At 43.3% G+C, this 15,856-nt stretch overlaps 1 protein-coding gene across 4 annotated transcripts in view; it reads right to left on the minus strand.

The window, feature by feature from the left end:
- DNM1 (dynamin 1) overlaps positions 1-15,856 on the minus strand; it is a 64,991-nt gene that overhangs the window by 31,285 nt on the left and 17,850 nt on the right. For all 4 annotated transcript variants that reach the window (XM_084219904.1, XM_084219901.1, XM_084219903.1 and 1 more), the window contains exons 2-10: positions 10,152-10,225; positions 9,495-9,644; positions 8,917-9,120; positions 8,318-8,416; positions 7,477-7,637; positions 6,481-6,623; positions 6,267-6,402; positions 5,058-5,125; positions 3,909-4,047 (exon numbers count right to left, since the gene is read on the minus strand). In XM_084219904.1, coding sequence (XP_084076030.1) covers positions 3,909-4,047; positions 5,058-5,125; positions 6,267-6,402; positions 6,481-6,623; positions 7,477-7,637; positions 8,318-8,416; positions 8,917-9,120; positions 9,495-9,644; positions 10,152-10,225 — 1,174 coding nt within the window. The remainder of the gene's footprint in view (positions 1-3,908; positions 4,048-5,057; positions 5,126-6,266; positions 6,403-6,480; positions 6,624-7,476; positions 7,638-8,317; positions 8,417-8,916; positions 9,121-9,494; positions 9,645-10,151; positions 10,226-15,856) is intronic.

Genomic DNA, 15,856 nt, shown 5'->3' on the forward strand with positions numbered 1-15,856 from the left:
AATGTCCCTTGCAGAACATCTTGCACCTCAAACTTTTAATCAGCTGCTGTTCTGTAGATGCCACAGCACAATATGCACTGCAGACTACTCATGCTGTGGGGATGGGAAGTCTTTTTCTGGCTTTTAATCTTTTTCTAGGGTAGCTGGATTTAAGGAGGCCCTGAAAATAACAACCAAGAAGTTCCAAATGTGCAGGTAATGGCACAGCAAACTGGTCTTACAAAGGGTTTGATCCACACTGAGCCAGACAGACGAAAAGGTTATGCCAGAGTAACCCACTGGGTCCCAGCTCACTGCTCAGCTGTAGAGCTGTCACCCACCCCCCTTGGCCTGCCTTTAAACTGCTCCTGTACCTGCACCTTGCTGCTCTCCTCTAGATGCATTGTTGCATCAATTTTCTCTCTCTAGATTTGCTGGAGTTCCTGGTGTGTGTGTGTGTGTGTGTGTGTGTGTGTGTGTGTGTGTGTGTGGAGAACCAGCATGGAAGTGTGTGGGAAGGGGATGGGATTGACCTTTCTTTGATTTTTTGTTTCTTTACCTTTTCGCTACACTTTCTGATGGTGGATGTGAGCTCACTCACTACCATATCCACACACTTCAGACTTGGCTCCTTCAACTTCTGCACCTGCTTTTTCACTATGGCTTCAAAAGCGAGGTCAGGCGTGAAGAGACCCGTTCTGCATGGCAGGGGAAGGGTGGGAGGAAGCAACGAGGAAGAAGAAAGCAAAGCAGAGAAAGAGCAGGAAGGAGGAAGAAAGAAGGAAGGAAGAGGGAGAAGAGAGAAAACACAAGGCAAAATGAGAAGTGAGATTTTGGTTCATTGCATTAGTTTACTGAACCAGGTGAGCATTGCTATGGGGCCTGTGCACTGCCAAGTATCAGGAGAGTCTACAGGCAAATGGAAGTGTCAAAGGGGGAATGAGGTAGGAGCAGCTGGGCCAGTGAAATGGTGAGCTGTCAAGAGCAAGATGAATGAATGGAGCCCCCAGGGATCAAGTGATCACTTCCTGAAGGAAAGCTTCTTTGGATTTCAAGACACAACTTCTTGTCAGTGAGCCACTGCCTCTTTTCCTAGAGGTTCACCATTTATCATTTCTCTTTATTTCATTTCCCTTTCCTTTCCACCATAGTTATCTTCCCTTTCAAGTTTCCCTTATTCCAGCAGCAGGAAGCCTGAACAGGAGCCAGGCTAAGACCTCAGAGGTCTGTCACTTGCACCTTGTTTTGGCAGAACTGAACTGATGTCTCTCAGTTTCAGGGATTTGAACAAACCACTCCACTTACAGAACATTATTTCATCTCACCCACCTTCCCTGCAACATCAGCTTCCTCAGTAAGAGCAGATGCACCCAGTATTTAGGAAAATTCAAAAGTGCTACAGGACATCCACAGCTATACAAAGCATCCATTCTACCTGCAGCATCAGATCCCACATAGACCTGCTGTGATTTATAAGGAAGTATTAATTCCCACTGATATTTTGTGGTGTGTGTTCTCAATGGCTCCACTCAAAAAGAATAGAAAGTTCACAGAAACTAAAGTTATTAAAATATAGCCAAGATCAATCCAATTCAAGACTACTGCACCAAAAAAAGTTTTTCAGCACTTCTTTTAACACTTCAGAGCTTCTACTGGATGCTCTTTGTTACACAACCTGAGTTACTTGTCTTACCATGGGCCATTACTACTTTGCCAGCGCTTTCAGGGAATAACATCCCCTTGGCATGGGAATGGGATATTGCTTTTCTACAGCTGCAGTTTATAACCACACCTGGGGTGCCTGCAGCTACCAACAAATCCTGGGATGGCTATAAATAACCACCACTTCATGTAAATCAGGAATTTACTCCTTCACCTCATCTTTTACATCTCTGTGGATAACACCTGCAAGTCCCAAAGCAACACCAGTATTAAAACACTCTTCAACACATATTAGGGGATGTACAACCACTCTGCCTTTTAAGCAGCAAAGAGTTGGAACATGTTACAGGATTTGGATTCACCTAAGGGTCTTTCTACAGGTGCCAACAATGCCTCTTTTGAGCAAAGCAAGAGCATTTCCAGAGTTCAGTTCACATCCTCTGACCCAGCAGAGGCTTCCTACTAATCCAGTTGCCCAGCTAAGCTCAAGTTATGCTGTTTCCCCCACCAGACTTCAGGGGAAGTCTGATTTAAAAAAAAATAAATAGTCCCTTACAATACCTGAGTACCACCTGAATGACAGTATTTTGTTTCTTCATAAACAAAATTGTAACCATGGCTACTAGAGCACACACAGAGCAACCAGAACTGAAGTCAACCATGAACACCTCAGCAATAGGATCCAAGCTGAAATGCAATCCTTTACTCCTGAATCTGTGCTATTTCCCCTCCATCCATCTAGTCTCTTCTCCTCCCATATTTCCCACCCTGTTGTACCCACCACCTGATCACTTGAGGAACTGCTGCCTTCAAAACAGAGGGTTTATTCTAAAATTATCAGTAAAAATTGGAATGAAAAAGAAACAATGAGATAAGAAATTGGAAGTGAAGAAAAAAGGATGCAATGAGAAAGAATCCATGGGCAGTTTGGAATAGCAATTGATGGATGGAGAACAAATCAAAAGAAGCTTCAGAGGGCATGAAAAAGGAGGGCCCTTCTGATCCAGTTAGCAGGTGACTCTGGATACTTGGCAGCCCGAGGGCCTGTGCTTACCTGTCAACAGGCTCTAATGGCAATTTTCTGGGTGCTTCCCACAGTCACACACCTCAAGAGAGGACAGCAGGACAGAAAAAGGAAGCTCCTCCAGCACTCTAGAAACCTGAGCAACCTCTCACTGCATCCACTTTGCTCTCCCAGTCCGTGCTGGGGGGCAAAGCATGTGTCTGCACACCTGAGCCCTTCTGCAGAGGCTCTTGGCCCTAAGGACCAGGCATTTGTGCAAGGATGGCAAGTGTCACCCCTTGGGCACCTGACCCCACCCTTGCTGAGAGGGGGGTCAGACTCTGTGGAAACCTCCTGCAGTGCTCATTTACCTGCACCTGAAAAGCCAGTGGCGATTCCAGTCTCCAGTGCCCACCTAGTCCTAACTGGGGTGCCTTTTCACCAGCACCCAGCCCTGCCTGAAGCAGCAAGTCATGGCTGAGAAGAATGGCACAAGTCATCTTAACTTGCTCCCTTTCAACCCCAACCTCAAAAACAAAAGTTGCCACATCCAAAGGGCAGAATCAAGGTCCCCACCCTTGACCCCAAAAAATACCAGTATGGATCCCAAAGGGCAAAGCCTGATGTACTCTCTCTTGAGAGAGAGCACAGATGGAGCCCCGAGGCTGCTGAACATTTCTAACTTGCTTCTTCTCAGCCATGTGCTGCTATTCCAGATCAGGATATGGACCAAACCAGCCAGAAACCAAGCCAAACACCACAGGAACATTTCTTTGAGATACAACCCACAACTGTAAGTGCTGTAGCTCCAAATTGCAGCCCATATATCCCCCCAGGGCAACTCTGGGATTAATCCTCTCATTTCTACAAGAACAGAGGGCACACAATTTAAATCCCAATCTATGGCTTGGAAAATAAACCTAGATAATAAATTTCAAGAAAAATGTAGCCACAGAGAGATACCCTTGGTTTTCAAAGGAACCAGGAGTCATGCTACAGACAAAGGGGTGGCCAGGACATTTCCAGAATGCCTCAGCTCTAAAAGATTCAGGGTGCAGGGCCATAGCACACATTCCACAGTGCTTCCTTTCTGTTTGGCTTGTTGGCTGGATCGCTCCAGGCTGGCTCTGCTCAGGTCTAGTCATGCTGAGGAGGTGGTGAAAACACCAAGTGTGGCTGCAGGCAAGTCCCTGCCCAGGTCACGATGCTGCGCCGCAGCCAGCGAGCAGGTGGAAGGTGCCAACTCCATGCTGCCTCTGGTTACCTTCTTGGTGCACTGTCTAACAGTATTGATTAACTCCGAAATGACCATGTCCACGCATTTCAGGCAAGGTTCTTTAATCTTCTTCACCTGCTTTTTCACAATGGTCTCAAAGGCCATGTCAGGTGTGAAGAGACCGGTTCTAAACACCCAGGGTGGGGACAAGACAAGGCAGGAAGGGGAGAAGGGGCAAGGAGAATGTCACAGCGTTACACACACATCTTGGAGCAGGCACCACCATCACCAAAACCCGGGACATTTGGGCTGGGAAGTGTCACATCCCCTGGAAAAGCCCTGACTGAAGTTCATTAAAAATGAGGGATGCTTGGCACTTGCAAGGAAGGAGGTGCTGAGGGCAAAATCAATCTTAGCTGGACAGCCACAGCCAGGTCACCATTTCACCTCAGCCTAAGGGTGGCAGGGGCTGACCCCTCCACAGTGTATTTGACCTCAGAGTTGTGCAGGAGATGAGACCTGCTCTGGAAGATTTTCTTAAAGGCTAGGACACTGACATCTGATACCCTTTATCAAGTTCAGTTGGTAGCTGACCAAGAGAAAGGAATGAAAATAAATCTAGGTCAGCGTTTGTTCACATCCCTGTGTGCAGAAGGGCTCCAACAGGCACTTTCCCAAGAGCAGCACAACTCAGGGTCTCAGGGCTGAATTTTCTGATAACTCACCCTCACACTGAAGGGAATGCAGATCAGTTTGCTAACTGTGTGGGGCCAGTGGGACCCTGGTGATGGGCACACCAATGTTCTCTCAAATCTCTAGGGGAGGAGGGGCTCTGTACCAACACTTGTTTTGAACAACTAACTGCTGGTTAGTGTGAAAATCTATGTTTTAATTTTAAAACTAAACAAAGAACTAGTATGGGGTTGCATCCCTCTTCCTACCCTTTCCTATGTAAAGGCCCAAGAAGGATGGAGATGTCAAGACACCTAGGCTTTTACCTTGTAGGCTTCTGTGACTCCCACATGGGAAAAGAAAGCAAACTCTTGTATGATTGTCCTTATGCCCAGATTCAAGCCAGAGGTTATCCCTCCCTTTGGCTGACCTACCGTACCTCTGATGTCTTCAACTCCATTTGGAAGGTCTAGAAGTATTTACAAGGCTTTTCAGCCAGAGCTCTGCCTAGTGTGTGATACGTGCCTGATACCGTGGATGTTCTTGATGGCGTAGCTGATCTCCCGCCGCAGCTCCTTCTCATCAAACTCCATCTGCACCAGGAAACAATTCCATCAGACACTGACTTGCACAGCAGCACACAGCAGCAGACTTTGAAGAGAAGAGGTCCCATGGCAGCACTACCATGTGACACACGAGATATTAGCCCAAGTGTTGGATACAGAGTCCAGCCACAAAACTGCTGTGACCAAAGCAGGACACCCTGGACACATGAACAGCTAAGGGCCTCCATTTACAGATGCCCCAGCTGCTCTGAGTGCTTTACCTCTTCTTTGAGGTAAAGCACTAAGACTGAAGTGTTAGATGGCTTTCTAAAGAAAACTGGTTTGCCTCAAAACATTTAGCATGGGATCTTGGCAGCTGCTTTTTCAGTGAACACCACAAACAGATAAAACATTTTGTGTGAATTGTAAATCTAACACAAGGAAGGGTATTTATTTCACTAGAAAGGCCTCATCTTATTCAAATCTGAAAAAAAGAAAGCCAATGCAAAAAATATTGAAGAAGAAAGATCTGGCTGCTAAGTTTGTTCCAAATGACATTATAAAAAGATTTTCAGTACTCCTTCTGATCAGGTTAGTGTAATTCACCATCCAAGAAAATTGTCTTTCAATAAGAATCCTCTTCCACTGTTAAGAGGTGAGTACAGTTTTTATACCATTCCCACCTCTAGGCCATTGATAGGGGCCAGACAGAAGTAACCCCAGGTATATCTACAATTCTTTTCCCTGCTTCTTAGGTATCTATGACTCCAACTTTAGATCTAGTCTGAGGATCAAGAAGTACGAGTTTCAGCACCATTCCTTCTACATGAAATTCAGTCATAGTAGCTTTGACGTATCTGTGAGGGCATTCAGTCATTGATTTACCATGGGTCTGTTAAAGTGATTTTTCACACTCAATTTAGCATCTAGGAATCAAGTCCAAAAAACATCGTCATTTAGCTCAGAGGAAGTTCAGTTCCGTCACAAAAACAGGGACAGAGGGGAAAATCAGCACTACGGGAAGATCCCAATAAAGGAGACAAACAAGTGAAAAAAGGTGATAAAAGAAAAAACCATGAAACAAAGCAGATGAAGAGAAAGTCTGCTGATGGAAGATGGCAAGAGGAGTAAGGAGACAGACAGAAGTAATAATATACAACAGGAAACAAGGAGTGTATGTCAGCAGTACCTTCACCAGCTCAAAGGGGAAACGCTCATGGAAGATGCGGTTGATCCGAGCTCCTCCCGACAGCTCATAGGTGTCAATTTGGTCTCCAGAGCCTTCAATGCGTTTCTCAAAGTCCACAGCAAACTGCTGGACCATCCTGAAAGAAAACCAAGAGCATGAAGTAGAATTCATTACTGAGCAGTCCTTTCCAGGGAGGGACACTGAGGCCACTCACTGAAGCAGAGCTTTGGTCTTGCGAGCAGGGTCATCAGGGCGAAAGTTCTTGTACTCCTCCACCTCCTTCTCAATGGACAGGAGCTGGCTCTGGAGCTTGTTCCGCAGCCCTGGCAGCGTGTCACGGATGTGGTTGGTCAGTTGCTGCACAAGAAGAAGGTTTAAGATGACAATAAACCTCTGGGTAGTTACTGGGAAGAGTTTGCTGCCTCCACACTATAAAAAAGATGAAAGCTCCTCTCTGTGTTCAACTCTTCTGCGTTGTCCTAACAAAATATCTATCCCAGGACAAATATCAGTTATGAGCTGGCCCCCTCCCCAGCTCCTGCTTATTGCCCCCCTCTACTCCTGACCTCCAGTTTACCTTTTAGTATGGTGCAAAACTCCCATCCACACAAAGCAAAGCCAAGAATAAAATTCACATTAAAGTATTAGCATTTGCTTTTTACACAAGGGTAAAGGCTAATCTGCCTTCAGATTAGCACACCATTGACACCCAATGTGGTGGTAAAGCCTTTTTTCAAACAAAAAAGGGTGAAAAGGCAAGGGGGAAGGAGCCAAAACCATTAATGAGGCTCTGATAAGAGGGTTTCCACAAAGCACAGCTTTGTGGGAAACTCCAGTTTGAAGATGAATATTTGAATAAGAAGAAATAGGAAAGAGACTCTCTCCACTTCAGAGAGTATTTCAAGGGAGCAGAGAAGGAAGCAACAGTATATTGCTACTGCATGAAAAATAGATAGCCTCAATAGATGGGAAATAACTATCAGTAACACATAAATAGTGTTAGGTACAGAGATCACGAGAATTTAGAAGGCATCTTTTAACTTAGCCAGAAAGACCTTACATCTTGATAGTGTATTATACCACAAACCATCTACTGGAAGTGAAAGGATAAATCAGTGCTCTGCCTTTGGTGTCCAAGCTCCGTTATTGGCCTCAGTGTGTTTCACAGCCAGTGACACCATGGGCAGCAGTTCCTGACAGTGGACAGTACCTGGTTCAGAACTTTCTGCAGGAATGGGGTTCCCATGCGATCAGCCATGTGTCTGTAGGCTGGGTGGGAGAGAAAAAACTTCCTCTCTGCAGCCAGAGCTGCCTGAATGTCCTTCTTGCCGTCTATGTCCTTCTGACTTCTGTTGACCACACCAATGTAACCTGTGAGAGTGGGGTTAGAGATCAGATGGCTGCAAGGATGCAAATAAAACTCAGACTTGAGAAGGAAGTTGCTCAGCCAGCAGCATTACAAAAGGGGGATTCTTGTGGTAACACATTATTAGGGGCAACTGGAAGAGTTTAAAATTTGACTTTCCTTGAATGGCCCAGGTTCTGATATTTTGGTATGCAGGACAAAAATGACTATGGAACAGAATTAGCTTATTTGTTACTGTTCCCCTAACACAAAGCACGCTCCAGTCTCATTTATTTCAGACTCTCCTTTTATGAGTCCTTAGCACAGGTACTTTTGCCATGGCCAGAGCAAGTACCACAGCCTAGAATTATTTAATCTCTTTACTATGGCAGCAAGGGGAGTGTTTTAGACATCTTTCACAGCTTGCCTTAATGAAAGGAGGAAAGAGAAAGTAAAAATAAGAGGATAAGGCTGTGTTTCTGCTAGGACAACATACCAAGGTATAAATACCTAAAAAGTTCCTGTTAACAGCATGACTGAGCCCTGTTCCCCAACTTTTCTCACTTCTAGGTTGGAACAGAGATGGTTTAACCACAAGTTGTAAGAAATGTTATAAGAAGGGAAGGGAGGAAGAGGATGAGGTCAGGACACCTCACACAGGGAAAATAGAGGAAGGAGATCATGGGCAAAGCACAAGGAAACCTACCCCTACGGAGGGGAAGCAATTTGTTTTCTAATACATCTCGTGCATCAGTTCCTTCATCCATAAGATCCAGCTTGGTGATCACCCCAATGGTGCGCTGGCCTACGGAAAAAACCACGAACATACTTGATCAGCAAATCACTCATGTATTATTTTGCTCTGTTCACAGAGCTTACAGATTGCCCAACTTCGCTACTCAAGGGCTCTTAAAGCCACACATCACAGCTCCCATCATGTACAAGAGGCCACAAGAGCAAAACAGACAAAAATCAAAAGCAGTTCTCAGTTGTATCCTGCTGAATGCACAAGCTATGCCACAGCAGAAAAGGATTTTAGTGCATATTTTCCTAGTTCTTTCTAGGCTAAATGCAAATGATTAAAGGAAAGGAAATCCTTCAACTCTTTAGAAATGGGGCTTAGGCAAATGAAGAAAAGGGGAGTAACAAAATTTCTACTACAGCAACTGTTAACACTCACTAATACCTCTCAGTGAAAATACATCCCAAGACAACAGACATGAGCCACACCTACTGGGCTAATCACAACCAAATGAAAATCTGGCCACCGTCTAGCAATGCCAGGACAAATTAGGAGACATTTACCTTGAGGATCCACCTCCTTTGCAATCTTCAGGGCATCAGAATTGGCCAGATCAGAGTTGGCTGGGGATACTGCTAAGATGAGGCAGTTCTCTTTGGTGACAAACTGCATGAGCATGTCTCGGATCTGGAACTCGATGTCAGGGGGCTGATCCCCGACAGGGACTTTTGTCATACCCGGCAGATCCACTAAGGTCAGGTTCAGGACTAGACACAGGACACAGGAGTTAGCACAAGAGATTGTTAAGGTAGGAATGTTCTGGTCTTTAAGTACCACCTGTAGTTAGAGCAACTCCAATATGGATAAGAGATGCACACACAAAAGCACACAAAGCTTTCTATTTAGCTTCTTATTATGGGTCAGTAAGAGCCAGTTGAAGGTTGTTTCTGCTGTGATTGTCAATGATCTCATCACCCTTCCCTTTAAATCACTTGTTTTCAAACTGATCACAAAAATTGTGCCCTCAAAGTCCTTCCACATTTGCTACACTGAACAGGAAGGGATGACAGTACTTTGTTTTCGATTCACAATGGGGTGCAGACCCTTCTAGAACACTTGGTCCCTCTGCATTAGGACTCACCATGGGGAGAGTAGACTCGGAGATTAATGGGCACAGGGGAAATCCCTTTGTTGGAGCCAGTAACACGATCTGTTTCAGCCTCAATCTCCAAACGGACCTCCTCAAAATCGGTGAATTTCTTTCCTTTGCAGTGTAGGAACTCTCCATATTCTATGTAAACAGAAGCAGAGTCAGAAATAGTGACCGAAATCAGAGAAACACTCAGAAGTGTGATGAAAGCATCATGTCCCAAAACACAATTGAAGGGATGAAGTCTGGCAAGGGCCTTTCCCAACAGAGTTTGTAGCTTGGAACAGTAGTTACTGCAGTCACATTTATGTGGTCAACATCTGAGATAATTCAATTGAGTCCAACATCTTCGCCCCCTTAACTCATTATATTTTCAGCAGGGTTCTCTGGCTTTTAGATCTTACTCATGAGAGTCACAGCTGCATAGGAAAAGGAAAATTACGCTGTGTGTGCATGGAGCCTTGAATAATAAATTAAAACCAAGAAAAAACATTAAGAAGCATTTTGCTTCTCAACACTTAATGCATTAGATGCTAAACAGGCAAAAAGGCTGCAGGTCATTTTTCCTCAGGAAAATCCTTATTTATTTTCTCCAGTGATCAAATAAGACCTTCCTGACTAGACACACAGGGAAGGGAGCTCACATACCTGTGCTGGCATTTACCAGCTGAAGGACCAGTGGGCGCCTGGTTACGATGCCAGATCCACGTGGCAGAAAGTCCCTGCAATGAAACAGGAAGTTTTGGATGAGTGTGTGATTGTTTCCTTCCCTTTTTACAGCTTTTCTGCTTCTAGAAGTGTACATGAACTCTAAGGGGGAGTCCCAGCAACGAGCACAAAAAAGTTTAAGTCACTAAAAACAAAATGCCTCTCCTTGAGAAGGGCAAGAGCTTGTTCTGAAGTAGTTTATACTCACAGCACTGTCCCTCTAATCATGTCTGTGGCAGTTCAGCTCCTTCAGCTGCAGTTCCAAGTTAGCTAACAAGCCCATTTAATACAGTTGCCTGTACTTTGGAAAAAATACACTTTCATCTTTCACAAAGAAAAAAGAAGTTGACACAGAGCCAAAGAACTAGCACGCCTCCTTTTGGCAAAAACAATTACACAAATTCACTCACACCCTGCACTTGAGGCTTGAGAAGACACCACACTGCCCCAGTGTGCAAACACCACGTGATACAACTGCGAGAATAACCAGCAGCCAAAGGCTTGTCTCCACACAGAGTCTCTCCTGGCTATAACTATCAAGATATCAGTATTGCCAAGGCAAAAGCAGCAGTTTCTTTCTGTATTTAAAAGAATTCTGAACTTTTGTGTACTTCAAGTAATTTCAGGGAAAGCAGCCTTGTACTACCACTCTCCAAATGCTGACTTAGCAATCAGAGCCCACCAGTTCTCCTTTGCTTTTCCTTTTTTTCTAATCCAAAGCTAGGCGTGTTCACTGCATCTGCTGATGACCTTGCTAGTTTGTGGTCTGGTTTTCTACTACTTGGCTGTTCATGTGGCTCTTCAAGAGCCACTGAGCAGTTCTGAAAATATAATCAATTGCTTCCTTGCCCACTGGGAGAAGCATCACTTCAAAATGTGTTTCCTACAGCATGAACATAACATTCTCTGTTAAAAGAAGCCCTGCCTACACTGGCTGGGTTCTGGCAGACAATCCTCCTTCCCTTCATAACTGTGGCAAGGAATAATTTTGCTGATTCAGAGGTAATTATTGACTCTGCTGAATGAGAAATCCAGGGCTCTCCACTTTGAGGTATTCCTCTTACTCCTGCATGAACTTAAGACTGACAAAGTCCATGAAGATGAGAAGTGAGTTTCTGTTTCAGCACACCAGACAAGGCCTTGAGCAGCCCTGTCTCAGCTCCTGGTTTGGGCAATCATTTCCTGTGTAACCCTATGCAAGTTTTTCTGCTTCTCTCTATTTCCATCTTCTCAGCTATAAAAGTAATTCCCCATCTGTGGAAATGTTAGAATAACTTGGTAATATCAAAAACTGAAAGCTAGGTTCAAGTGAAATGAGTGTAAGGAGGCTCTGTATATCCTCCAACACCTCAAATAAAAATATCACCTGTTAATTACTAAGTCAGGAGTAATGGAACTTCAGTAAAAATTAGACTGAAACTCATTCTCATTATTTTAGACTTTCCAGAAGTATAAAGAGTTAACTGGGGATTGCCTTTCATTTGATTTTCAAATATTACAGCTCTAGTTTTTTTCCATTCCAGTGGGATTAACCCTGGAATCTCTGAGACACTGTATCATTCTAACAGTTTTCTGCTGTCTCAGCTCCATTCCTATAGATGTTTGTGGTCAATATGTGGAAAAGTCATATCCTTGTATCAGTTGTGAGCATAACAAATCCATTTGAGCTCCACTGATTTCTTTTTAACTTATACCTGAGAAAAAGGAATTATATTACTACAGATTCCCTTTCCAGCACACCAGGACAGTCCTCTAGTTACTGGCTTCCAACTTGCAGTATCAAATCTTGCTTTACTGTAGAAAAAGGACCACTTGCATTTATAAGCATGAAATCAATAGGTAGCAAGATCCTATTCATGCTGCACTATATTTTCCTGGATCTTTCTGCTTTGGTTAAAATCCCAATTTCTCTGCTGTCCTTATCAGAGCTACTAAGAAAAAAAATCTCAAGACAAAGAGAGTTAGAAAGCCTATGACATTGGGTTCCAGCATTATTTTAACAAGACCAAATTTATTTGCTAACTCAAGTAGCACTTAGGCTATTCCAAGAAAAAACCCCCAAGTCCTCTAAAGGACAAGACAACAAATAAATATGCAAGATTTTGTCACCTAAACCAACAATCTTTAGTGCTGCTCTAGGTCTGAGTGAAAATACAGGCAAATCTGATCCCTTATATCAGAAAATGAATGTGTTCTTACCCACAAACTATTGGGAGGTGCATGCAGTTCACCTTTCAAATCTTCTCTACACTTGACTCCTATCAGGAGCGACAGCCAAAAAAGCCTTATTACAAAAAATCTACAATTGATGTAGTATCATCCCATTGTATCATGTTATTTCCTATTCTTCATTTAATGTCTCTCTACAGTCTGTTGGAAAAACCCTTCCTCCTCCAGCTCCAGCTAAGCCTTTCAAATGATAGAAACCAAAAAGTAGGGATTAGTACATTTCGAGGGGAGCTGGCTGAGTGCCGAGGAGCAGGAGGAGTGGAGAGCCCTGCCTGCCCTCTTGCAGGGTGCACAAACTGCTGCTGCAAATAAACACAACCACAGAGCACATGTGGCACAGACAACATGCCCACTACAGTCTGAGCTCACTTCAGAGCCTGAAGGAAGAGCTACACACACACGGTTATTGCTCCAAAAGCGCAGCCCAAAGTGATGGCACCAAGCTGGAATCAGGAAGACACCAGGTAAAAACTACAACACTGCCAGGTGACCTAGGCAGGCAAGAACAGAGGGGTTAAACTGGCTTATTCACTTCCAGCAGGGAAGATGTAAAACAGTAAGGAATAAGTCTTCAGAGATAAAATGTTATAAAGGCTTGGAGTGCTGAGACAAAGCAGCCTGCAGCATGACAGCAGAGCCTCATTACATACATCACTATACATGACTGTGCCTGAATTATGTTACCCAGGCTGAGGGCACCAAACCCCTGTTTTTCTCTTTCACTCATTATCTTAACAATTGGGAAATCCTTTTTCTGTTTCTTTGTTTGTAACACACAGACGTGCACACAACAACATTTGATTTCCTGTGCTTTTAAGCAGGAATATAACACTGTGCCACTCCTCCAGGCTAGGCTTCATCTAGAAAATACACGAAGTAGCAGCTAAAACAGACAGAGCTGTACTCAGGGAATATAAATACTTAATTTGCTTGTAGCTTTCTTGAGCTAATGACTCAAAATTCTGAATCAAGATACTGAGGTATCAGTTCTAGCAATGCAATTCCGAGCATTTTATCAAAGTTGGAAAATTAGGCTCAGAAAACTACATTTCCCAAAACATCACTTATTGGAAGACTTATTTCTATTATTCCACACTCATTTTTTATTAACAATAGGCAAAGAGAATACTGAGGTAGGTAAATTCTTGGCTAGAGACAGATCTCCTCTTCTAAACCAAGGTAACAAAAAGAACCAAGGATGCAAATCTTAACAGGTCTCAGTCTGAAAGAGTTCAGGCAGAGAAATGACCTGAAAAGGCATTTATTGTTGTATTTTGCATTGCTCAGTTCTGAAGTGCTTACACATGTTCTTGACTAGCTACCTCAGGGCAAGCACAATCACAGCATCCCCTCCAGTCTTATTACTATTTTCATATGCAGAGCTGCATGAGAGTGCAGATTTGGGCTGAAAGCTGCATTTGTAATGCAGTAAAAAAATATTGAAGGGAAAGCAGCTACTGTAGAGCAGCACTAAAATAAATTCCAAACACCTTGAAAACACATTAAAGCAATCTTGATGTCATGCAACAATACATTTATAATCAGGGCACTGGGAATTGGGCTTTCCTTAATTGTTTTATTGTTTGTTTGTTTGATGCTTTTAACTAAAGCCAGACACTATCTACAAAAAGCCTTCATGCATTAGGTAACTTAGAATCCTACAGAACAGAAAGGTTATTAGTGGCTATTAGTGACCAAAAAAACCACCTCTGTTCTATAAACAAGTTTCAGAATTTATTTAATGACTTACACAATACAAAGGATTAGAAGTTAAAAGTAGCATCAACCAAAGATACTTTGCCCAAACCATTCATAAAACAAAGGAAATTGACAAACTGTTTGTATAAATCAACATACGTTGTATGGAAAGGGAAGCAAAGATAGATGCAATCAAAAAAAGTAGGACACATACCCATATGGAAAGCTTGGGATTACCTGAAGAGGCACACACTGAAACTTTCAGACATGTTGCTTGTGTTTATTCCCTGTTGCTACACTGAAAAAAGGTGATTGTCCATTAAAAGATATTTAGATGAGTTAGTTTGCTGCAGTAGGGGCACATTTATGTCCACACACACACACAGTTTGCTCAGACCAAAGAATACTTGTTTACTCCTTTGGTCAAACACTTGGGTCTGATGTTTTCCTTTTAAATAAGGTACTGAGATCTCTGGAGGAGAAGCAAGTCTTTGAGCATCTCAGTGACTGTTAGGGGCATGTTGTGCCTGCTCTACCAGCTTTGCTGGAATAAATGCTCTCAAATCCTGATAAGTACAAGACAAGTGATTGCATGAGCCAGTCTGTCCCTTCATGCTTTGCCAGAAGTGTCAGCTCACTGCTTTAGGTTTGTGCTCTAAGGCTTAGAGATTCCTGTAACATTTACAGTGCTGTTTCATTCCAGCAATCTGGTGTTTGTAAATCTCTTTTTGACCCTGTAGCCATGATATCAGAAGTGATAACCACAACTTCCTAACAGGGAAGAGCAAGAACGGCATCCCCACACATCAGCTCAGGCTGTAACTGCTTCTCCATAGATTCTCTTCCACTGCAAATATGAGCATCATTTATTCCCTCTTTCCACCAAATTAAAGTTTTGCATCTTCTCCATCCACTGGTAATCTGTATTTCTGAAAGGACTTGGAGTCAAAGCTTTTTCATGCATGATTCTTGTCTTCACTGAAGTTGCAACAGAACTCTTCAGCAGTCAGAACCAGAACAGAGTCCCAGGCACCATCTCTTGTTCTACATGGAACACAGACCTTGCTTTCCCTGTCTCCAGAGAAGCTGTCAGGCCAGGAAAGCTGTTTGTAGAGGGCTCTGAAATACAAATCTAGGCCTAGTCTAGACAAACCAACAGCATAGCTGCAGTCAATTGTTTGCCAGACCTTTGAGATTTTTGAATTAGAATGCACTAGAGGAGGTAAAGCCTCAATTGAAGAGCCAAAACAGCAGTTTATGATGACATAAAAGAAGTTGCAAAGAACAGAAGGGAACACCAGCATCTGATCATTTGATTTCTATTTGATTTCTTATTAAACATCTATAGAAAAACAGGGCATTAAGGGATGTGATTAATCCCCAGTTTGGATTATATTCATTTCAGAAAATTAAAATTCACACAGCCTCCATAATTTCACACGCCTGTTTGTATTTTAATTTGAGTATTTGTAACTTCCTGTGTTCTGATGGTGCCTGGGGACAGCAATTCAATCAGAAATGCACTGCACAAAGCAGTATGCCAATACACCACAAGAAATACAGTTCTGTCCCTATGGATTTTACTGTCTGGTTACACAGTTCAGACCTGCTCCTGCCTCAGCTTCAAACCATTTTCATCTGTCAAGGCATATAATTGATCATTCATCATTCTCACACATCCAGATCAAGAGTTCCTCCTTAGCTCATGATGGCACAGT

The sequence above is a fragment of the Fringilla coelebs genome (assembly GCF_963513975.1).
Source record: "Fringilla coelebs genome assembly, chromosome: 21".
Lineage (NCBI taxonomy): Eukaryota > Metazoa > Chordata > Aves > Passeriformes > Fringillidae > Fringilla > Fringilla coelebs.